This window comes from Nannospalax galili, unplaced genomic scaffold, assembly GCF_000622305.1.
Source record: "Nannospalax galili isolate Female #2095 unplaced genomic scaffold, S.galili_v1.0 scaffold1251, whole genome shotgun sequence".
Taxonomy (NCBI): Eukaryota; Metazoa; Chordata; class Mammalia; order Rodentia; family Spalacidae; genus Nannospalax; species Nannospalax galili.
In genome coordinates, this window is record NW_008329321.1 from 189,767 (window position 1) to 199,945 (window position 10,179).

General features: G+C 38.5%; 1 protein-coding gene across 1 annotated transcript in view; it reads right to left on the minus strand.

Moving 5' to 3' along the window:
- Positions 1-327: 327 nt before the first annotated feature.
- Positions 328-10,179, minus strand: part of Zbtb11 (zinc finger and BTB domain containing 11) — a 50,906-nt gene continuing 41,054 nt past the window's right edge. Inside the window, exons 6-11 of the mRNA XM_008835744.3 lie at positions 9,676-9,921; positions 8,304-8,448; positions 6,227-6,344; positions 3,176-3,334; positions 2,884-3,059; positions 328-2,418 (exon numbers count right to left, since the gene is read on the minus strand). Coding sequence (XP_008833966.1) covers positions 1,901-2,418; positions 2,884-3,059; positions 3,176-3,334; positions 6,227-6,344; positions 8,304-8,448; positions 9,676-9,921 — 1,362 coding nt within the window. The 3' untranslated portion in view covers positions 328-1,900. The remainder of the gene's footprint in view (positions 2,419-2,883; positions 3,060-3,175; positions 3,335-6,226; positions 6,345-8,303; positions 8,449-9,675; positions 9,922-10,179) is intronic.

Consider the following 10,179-nt stretch of genomic DNA (forward strand, 5'->3'; position numbering starts at 1 on the left):
TATAGCCCCAGCTGGCCTGGAACTCATTATGTAGACCAGGCTGGCCTTGAACTCACAGAGATCTGCCTGCTTCTGCCTCCCAGTGCCGGAATTGAAGGCATGCGCCACCAGGCACGGCTCCAAATCTATTTTTAAATGTAAAAACAAAATACAACATGGAGAGCAATAGAAGACAGCAGGTAGTTGACCTCTGGCCTCCACACCTGCACAAATAGACCCCCCCCAACACATGCATACACCACACACAAAATAATTTCTTTACCCTTTAACATGTTAAATAACTATGTAGTTTATAGACTAAAAATAATGTCAGTCTCAACCTGAAAATTTAGCTTTTAAACAAGATTGAACTTTTATTTACATATTTCTGACACATTAATGGCTTCATACAATTAACTAAATCTAACAATAGTGGTGAAAATGGAACATAAATGACAACAATTTCAATTTTCAATTAGGTTGAAATACTTTTTCACTAGCTGATGGACAGGACACATGAGCAGCCATTATAAAGTCATGGGCTGTATGCAGATTCACTTAAAACGGAAAGCCACATAACTATTAAAACAACAAGAATTTGCAAATGCAAACATTACATACACAAGTAAGATGCATGCAGGGCTATCACATTTACTCCTTACCCTTAAAGCCATTTTTAAAGTAAACTGGAGTAAGCATCTTAATAATGTTATATATGTACATCAAGGCACATTCATTGCTTGTGCTTTAGGAATGATTTACATAAGATTATGTTTATATCTTAATTTTATACCTTAAGACAGCTTCTAATACCTAAAAGCTTAATTTTGACAATTACAGCTTGAATGATAGTTTTCTGGAGAGAAATGTGGCATCCCCCCATGGTTATTTTGAAAACTGAATATTCGACAGCTCACAGAGGCAAGAACTTCAAAAATCAAACACATGAATTAATATAACTTAGTTTTAAGGTAACTTTACAAAATACTTCAACAATTTGATAATATCATAATCAATTTCCTTAGTATAATATAATGATGGCTACACTGGAGAATTTTCAATATTCTGAAATTAACAGTGTATAGCATCCATATGGCCACTATAGATGTCGATATTGTTATATTTCTCAACTGCAGTTTTTCAACAAATTTAAACATGACACAAAAGCTAAAACATACCAAACATCTTATCAACCAGAAACTTCCCATCAACAGCGTTTAGTAACAGTATTCTCGTGGCCAGTTACTTGCCTGGGAGATGGTACAATGAGGCTCTAACAGGCATCTCATGCACTCTAGTGGCATTTTTTAAATTAGCTTTTCATTTATGGGTTTCCCATACAGATAGATAAATTATGCAACTTGATTACAACACGTAATTCATTAAGTGCTTTAAAACAGGAAAGATTCCCTGACTTAGAAGTGATTAAAATAAATAGTAAGTCAAGAATCACAGATCTAAAGTATTTTAGAGATGTAATATACTTATGCATCCTACAGATATGCTTTATATTAGAATTTTTAAAATTCACAAACAGCAACAAAAGTCACAGAACCTCTATTTTGAGAATAAAACAGAAGGAAAGCCAACTGGTGCTGCCTTTTAAATTCAAAATATGTAATAAAATAATGCCAAAATACACATGAAACTGTACAGCTTCAAGTTTAGTACAGTTATTTACAAACATTAATTCATAAAAGGCATAGCATGATAAACCACTACCATCAAATAGACTTTTGTTTTCAATTTCTTTACAGAAAGTGGACTTTCCTACAGAATTCACTTCCAAACAAAAGATTTGGAAATGTCACCAACATCCCAGAGCCTTGGCATAAGACTCTGAGCGGACAGTGACATGAAACTGTAAACAGACGCTCTGTAAGTTCAGTGGCACTCTTACTCTTCTCTGTGACTGCAGTATTCATTCCACTTCTGAAATATGTGCCACTTCCACCTCAACAGTCTGAATAGCTTCTGCAACCTCAGATAGCTTCTGTCCTTGCTGCTGTGCCAACACATAATTAACCACTTGCATAATACTTTGGTCAGAAAGGGTAGATACTGATGGACACTCTTCAGTAGCTGCAACAGCTTCAAGAACTTCCATAGTTTCTCCTGTCACCACCACACTCTCGAGTTCTTGAGGACCACTGCTTTCTTGTTCCTGCATGTCTGCAGTTAGGATGCTAACCGCATGTTCCACTTGGGTTCCTTGGTTATGAAACTGCAGAGTGTCTTTTTCCAGCATAATTTTGCAAGGCACATAGTCTCTGTGGAATTTAGTCATATGCTTTCGAAGTGTTCGAGCATCTATGTAGGCTTCGCTACACACGGGACACACATAGGGCCGTTCACCAGTATGTGTTCGGACATGACGCTTTAGCGATCGGGCATCAGCCCAAGCTACTCCACATGTTAAGCACTCAAAGGGCTTAACTCCTGTCAAACAAGGGGGAAAAAGATAAAGGTATGTGTGGTAAGGTTTGAAGTACCAAACAATATAAAAATCTTCTTGCGAATGTTTTTAAAGTACAATAGCCAACAAACCTTTTCATTTTTACTAATAATCTTTTAGTTAGCATCTAAAAGTTTTGTGTAGAATAAACAAGATTTTTGCACTATAATCTCTGTAAAGGCATTCTCATGGACAGAAGCTACTGACAGGCAATTTTGAGTTTCTGTGCATAATCTTATTTTTCCTTTCACTGTAATCTTATTAACTCTAGGATAAAAGCTTTCAAAACATTACACTCTCAGATTCCAGCTCACTTAAATAAATCTACCAAAATACAGGATTAATCTCCTGTCAAGGAAGGAGGAAGGTAATATAACAAGCGAAGTACTGACAAAGAAACACTACATGCTCTTTTCCAGTGGGATAAGAATAACTCTAAGTACAGTTACCTTCATGGTTGTTCATGTGTCTCCTGTACTCTCTCAGCTGAGTGAACTTTCTTCCACACTGATCACACACCCGTTCCAGGTTTTGCTTTGCTCTTCCTTTCTTCCCATGGGTGGCTTTCTTTACATGTCTTCTGAATAAAGCTTTTTCATAAAATTCTTTGCCACAGATATTACACCTAAAATAGGGGAAGTGGCCTTACTTATTTTTTCAAAGCATCAGTGGCCATAAGAATCAACCAGAAGTACATATATTTCTCTCAGATGAGCTCAGCTCCTTCTCAGATTTCCTCACCTGTAAGGCTCAGTGACAGAATGGGACTTCACATGAGAATACCAATCTTTCTTCCAGCTGTAGCATTTATCACAATATTGGCACTGGAATGGCTTCACACCAAGATGCTTGTTCATGTGCTGGCGAAGATCCCTAGCTTCAAAGAAACTTTTTTCACATCTGCAATGAAATTTAACCACCCAATTTATCATCTTTAAAACAAGTCTCCAAGACCTCACTATATTCTTAAGTATCTGAGGCTCTATAAGATGATTCCAAATTAAAAATAAACAAGAAAAAATTACAATAAATAGCTAGGCATGGTGGCATACGCCTTTAATCCCAGTGCTCTGGAGGCAGAGGCAGGCAGATCTCTGTGAGTTCAAGGCCAGCCTGGTGTACACAGTGAGTTCCAGGTCAGCTGGAGCTACAGAAAGACCCTGTCTAAAAAAAAAACAAAAAAATCCCTAAACAAAAACAGAAAACAAAACAAAAATCAAACATCCTCAGCACCCACATACAAAGCCAAATATAGCTGCCTGTGTCTGCAACCCCCAGCACTGGGGGAATGGGGCAGAAGCAGGGGCAAGCAGATCCCCAGCCAGGAAACCACTGGCCACCCAGCCTAACTCAGTGGGGAGAGGGTGATCTTCCAGTTCACTGAGAGGTTCCTCTTCAGCCTAATACTAGAAAACTAGAGATGCTCTCCCTTTGCCACCTTTGTGTCACACCTGTGCTCAGTTACAGGTGTGGAGAGGCCTATACGCAGGCAATACATGCATACACATAAAATAAAAATAATAAAATATTTTTTAAAAATTACAATAAACATAAATTTTCAGTCTTGCATCAAGGAAGCTAGGTTTTTAAGTTTCTATTCGGAATGCTAGAAATGTCTAAGATTCATGCAGAGTCCCAAAAGGTTATAACACAGGGAATTTATTGTCCACATCTTATCCCTCTCTCCTGTTCCCTCTTTCTTTTTTGGTCTTTTTGACACTGGGCCTCCCTGTAGCCCTAGCTGGCCTGGAACTAGCTGTGTAGACCAGACTGTCCTCTCCTCACAAAGATCTACCTGCCCATTTTCCCAGTGCTGGGATTAAAGGCGTATACTACCACACCCAGCTCTTGCTCCCTCTCTCTACATCACCTTCCTCTTCCTCTTTTGCCCGTGTTTTGAAAGTCAGTTTCACCCCTGAAGCCAGGAATAAAATAATGATTCAGGCCTAATCAGAAAAATAACAGGATTCCCCTAGCCACATTAATCAGCTCAAATGCCAAATGACTTAACTTGATCCAAACAGAGTGAAAGGGCTTTTACAGGAACTATCAGAATTTTGACAATTTGGAAGTTGAAAGGATGTAAAGCTAAAACATTGAGCAGATGACTTTGTACATACAGAGCTTGAGGGAAACCATTTACTATTCAATCTTAATCCAACTCAACACCAAACCACTTAAGACTTCCAGACGTTTTCATTCAAACCAGTTTGAGTTGGATTTTTCTTTCACAAAAAACAAGAAAGATATTGAGCAAAATGGCTCAGCAGGTGAGAGTACTTGCTGCTGAGCCTGATGACCTGAGTTTGATTCCAGAATCTACATGGTAGAAGGAGAGAACTGACTCCATTCCTACAAGCTGTCCTCTGACCTCTGTGCACACACAGACACAGACACACACACACAAATAATGATAAACCCTATATTTGCTGCTATTGTTGGGTGTGTTGAGACAGAGTTTCGCTATGTAGCCCAAGCATGTCTCAAATGTGCAATTCTGCCCCAGCTTCTCAAGTACTGAGATTAAAGGCATGTGCCACCATGCACAACTCTATCTGTTCTTTAAAATAAGACTAACTGGGCAGGTGTGGTAGCACACACCTTTAATCCCAGCACTGGAGAAGCAGGGGCAGGCAGATCTTTGTGAGACTGAGGACAGTCTGGTCTACACAGGGAGTTATAGGCCAGCCTGGGCTATAAGGAATCCTATCTCAAAAAAGGTCTTTAAGAAAAACAGTTACCTGAACTCTGCTCCCCAGAGCTCAGCAGCAGCAGAATGAGGACAAAGGCCTACATTCCTAATAAATGTTCCTAGTATACGAGAGGATCTACAGTCAAAGAACTATGGCTACTTAAATCTATCTGGTTCTCTGAAGGAGCCCATGCCTGCCTTTTATTCATATCCTGACTTTACTATAACTGTGGGGTTGGGGTAAAGAGATTTTTAGAAACACTTAAAGGCAAATGCATTAGCCAGTGCCTCCTAGGGCAAGGAATAAGCTTTGTGGAAATACAAACATCAAAAGCATGAGAATGAGATGCTTTGGGGAATAAGGACTTTGAAAATTCCTTACCTATTTTTGGGAATCAAAATGCTTAAGATTGAACATATGCTTAGGTAAAATCTGAAAATGTACCAAATTGTCACCATTGCTAACCTTCTGAATCTATACAAAATGGAAGTGAAGGCTAAGACAAAGTTGGTAAACTGCTAGGTTCATTATTGCAGAGACTCTAGAATTAGTATTTCTACAATACTGAATGTACTGAAAAGTCCCTTTACGTGTGGTAGCACACACCTTTAGTCCTACCACTTGGGGGGTAGAGGCAGATGGATCTTTGTGAGTTCAAGGCCAGCATGGTCTACATAGCAAGTTCCAGGAGAGATGTGGCTACAGGGCAACCCTTTTCAAAAAGACCGAAAAAAAAAAAAAAATTAAAAGCCCCTTTAAAATTAGTTTTAGAGTATATAACCTTTATCTCAATTATTTAAAAAAAAAAAAAAAAAGTGAAACAGTGTATAGTGCTTCAGAAATTCCAGCTGGTTGTAGAATGTTTTCTATAGTCCCTACCCTCAGGTATTACCTAGGAAAACTCTCTTTGTCACTTAAAAAATAAAACTTTTAAAGCAAATAGTAAGACCTTGGCAAGATAAAGACTGACTAAGTCAAACAGTAAACTGGAATTATACTTTAATATTATCTTTGGCTACTTTCTTGTAAAAAAACAATATTCAAATAAACTAGGTAAGATGCTGAAATTAACTGTACATATTACATATTAAATACTTACTGAGTACAATGATAGCCTCGAACCTCAGGCTTTGGCTGGTGTTTCTTTAAGTGCTTGCTGAGTCCAGAGCCTCTGTGAAAGGACTTTCCACAAACTGAGCAAAAGTATTTGGACTCTCCTGTGAATAAATGAAAAACCATATCATGAATACAGTAATCAGGTCCTCTTTCCATAATATTATATTTCAGAAGTTATTTTATCAAGGTAACAGATAAACTGTTATAACATTTGGTAAGAATCTACAAAAAAACAACAGAATATTTCCTCTCAAAACTATAGTACAGTCCAGAAATATTTAGAATATTGTGTTATGTCTGGAGAGAGGTCTCAGTGGTTAAGAGTACTGGCTGCTCTTGCAGAGGACCAGGGTTCAGTTCCCAGTACCCACATGGCAACTCACAACTGTCTGTAACTCTGGTTCCAGGGGATCCGACACCCTTTTCTGGCCTCCACAAGCCTTTCGTGCACATGGTACACATGGTACAGTATACATACATGCAGGCAAAACACTCATACACATAAAATAAATGAATACTAAAACTAAAAAACAGTGTGTTAGTATTCTGTCACTGATACAAATAGTTGAGAGGTGGACTGCCTCAGTCACAATACTTCCAACATTTATAGGTGAAGGACAGAGGACAGGGGGTGCTGGAGATGAGGCTGAGGGAATGGTAACAGGAAAAGCTATGTGAAGGAGCTATGGAGGGTAACCTTGAAGTTAGAGGACATTTCATAATGGTACAAAAGTCACCGAGTATACAGCATCACTAGGTGATAGCCTCTTTCTGGATAGTCACTGTATATGTATGTCATTGTTGACTGAAATATGATTATGCCGTGCATAACTATACTAGAAAAGGCCAGTTCCTAAGAATTTGATAGTCTGAATAATCTATGAATTGTAACAGGATTGACTATAAGTCCTGGAGCAGGTATCTACCTTCATTAGCCACCCTTACATTCTTGCTTTAAATGTGAAGCACATTTGAAAATTAAGTATGTGTGGATTACAGATGCTGATAAAATTATAAGCTAACAACTATGTTAACATCTACATCTGCCTACAATTTAAATTTTTGAAAGCATGATCATTTCTTTCATTTCTTTTAGTGTCTTGTATTTGACAATAGTAGACATTTTTCTGCACTGAAAGAAACAACAAGGGGGATGGCAAGATGGCTCAGCAGGTAAAGTGTTTGCTGCCAAGCTGGACAACCTGGTACCCACATGGTGGAAGGCATCAACCGACTCTTTTTTTTTTGTTGTTTTCTCTTTTTGAGACAGGGTCTCCCTGTAGCCCCAACTGTCCTGGAACTCACTATGTGGAACAGGCTGGTCTCGAACTCGGAGAAATCTGCCTGTCTCTGCCTTCCAAGTGCTGGGATCAGTGGTGTGCACACCACACCCATGCAGTTGCACCTTAATGTGCGTGTGGGCGCGCGCGCACACACACACACACACACACACACACACAAATAAATACGTTAAAAAAAATGAGCATCTCTACACAAATAAGACAGTTCTAAATCTTTTTGTTTTTATTTTATGTGTATGAGTGTTATGCCTGCATGTGTGTAAGTACACCCGTGTCATGCAGTGCTTGCAGAGAACAGAAGGTGTTGGATCCCCTGGAACTGGAGTTACCAATGATTGTTAACCACCATGTGGGTGCTGGGATTCGAACTCGGATCTTCTGCAAGAACAGTCAGTGCTCTTAACCGCTGAGCCATCTCTCCAGCCCTGACAATTCTAAATCTTAAAGTTTTTACATTTTACTACTCATTAGAAACTGAACACATAAAATCAGTATCTCAATGAAATTTCTTTTCTATTGGAGTGGAGAGGATTTGAATCAAGGCCTCACTATGTAAAACAGACTACTCTAGAACTTACTATGTAGACGAAGCTGGCCTTGAACACATGATCCTCATGCATTCTGCTCCCAAGCACTGGAAATATGGGCATGAACCAGCGTAAGTGGCTCTGTATTTTCCCATGTAATTAGAGTATAAGCAACAAAACAGTAAATTAAAATACATAAAATGTAACTATGCCAATATAAAATTCTCATTACCTGTGTGAATACTCATATGTTCCTGAAGACTCCGTTTGGTAACAAATGATTTAACACACAATTCACACTGGAACTGCTTTTGTGATTGATGGAGACTTTGATGTAATTTTAGACCATGCTTATAAATAAAAGTTTTTCCACAGACCTAAGACAGAAAAGGAATGTTTATGACAGGAAAAAAATGCTATTCTGAAGACTGAAGAAGAAAAAAACCATAATTATTATAAACAAGTATGTTAAGTAATTTAATTAAATTAAAATTTATTCAGTTAATTAGAAAAATAGCCAGGCGTGGTGGCGCACGCCTTTAATCCCAGGACTTGGGGAGGCAGAGGCAGGCGGATCTCTGAGTTCAAGACCAGGCTGGTCTACATAGTGAGTTCCAGGACAGCTGGGGTGACAGGGAGACCCTTTCTCAACCAAAAAAAAAAAAAGAATAAGACTCAGACTCTATTCTGGAGAGATTTAAAATATAACAATTTTTGTTACACACAGTAAATGTAGCCACAGTGTCAATAGCTATGAAAGATTCTACACTCTCACTCTCTATTTCTGTATGTACTTTCCATGAAGTATACATTTTAAGTAGTGCTACATTGGAAGACCAGTGGCTCAACTAATACCTAGTTTTTAAATTTATGAATAAATCACCATTAGAACTTAACTTCAAAAATAACTGGGGCAGTGGAGAATAACAGTAAGTGACAGTATGAACGAGACAGGGTGCCCATGAGCTTATAAATACTAAATACTGGTGAAGTGTTCGCTTCTAATGAATTCTACTTTTACACAATTAGGTGCTTAAAAAAGAAATAGTAAAAATCTCATTGGTTCCACAGTTGTTTAAAAATGAAAACAGTGGGTCATGCTTATATGCAAGGCCTTACATTATAGGTGTTACTTGAAACTTTTCCATGTTCTAAACAGCCCAAAGCTAGATAATCACAGAATTCTTTCATGGGGAGTGGACACATTACAGCATTTATTACCCTCAGTCCTCAGTACCAGCAACAGCTTAGGCAGGACTTTTTCTGAGTAGTATTTGTTTATGCCATGCATCCTTCTCCAGTACAGGTTGTTTCTAAGGGATGTTTAGGGTGATGAATTGGCTCTTCTCACCCAGTAGGTCTTCTGGACTCTTAATAAAACATTTCAAACATTTTTAACAGATTCCTTCCAATTGACAACTTCAGAGAGCAAATTAAAGACTACAAGAGGGTATACCACTTAATCTAGGCAACAAACGAACTGAAGACCTAACTTTCCCTGACATTTTACAAGAGTGAGGATGACTACAGAATATACTATCCCAGCTCATCACTACAGTTAACTTCCAATCTTCTTTAAATAACAAAAATAAACATGCTTTTACCTGGCATGCATGTGGCTTGACTCCTGTGTGCTTCAACATATGTATTCGGAGAGAATATAATTTAGGTAGTGTCCTTCCACATATGGAACATATAAATTCTCTTTTGGTTCTGCCCTTCTCAGATGATGTTCCTGATGTTTCGTTAGATGTGGAACTGGATGAAGATGAAGTAGGTGCATCTTTTCTCGTATGTCGAATGAGGTGGGCCCGCAGTGAGGCGCTATACTGAAACTGCTTTTTACATAACTAAAAAAGAAAATTCTTTCTAAATATATTTCCATTACAAAATGTTGCATGAAACTCAATTCATATTTCAATGTCCCATTTCTGAATACAATTACAAAAATCAATAAAGAGATACACTGCTTAGCTGGGCATGGGTCTCCCAGCACCTGGGAGGCAGAGGGCAGGTGGATCTTTATGAAGTTCAAGCCCAGCCTGGGCTACATAAGAGTTCCAGGCCAGCTGGGGCTACAGGGAGACCCTGTCTCAAAAAGACAAAAA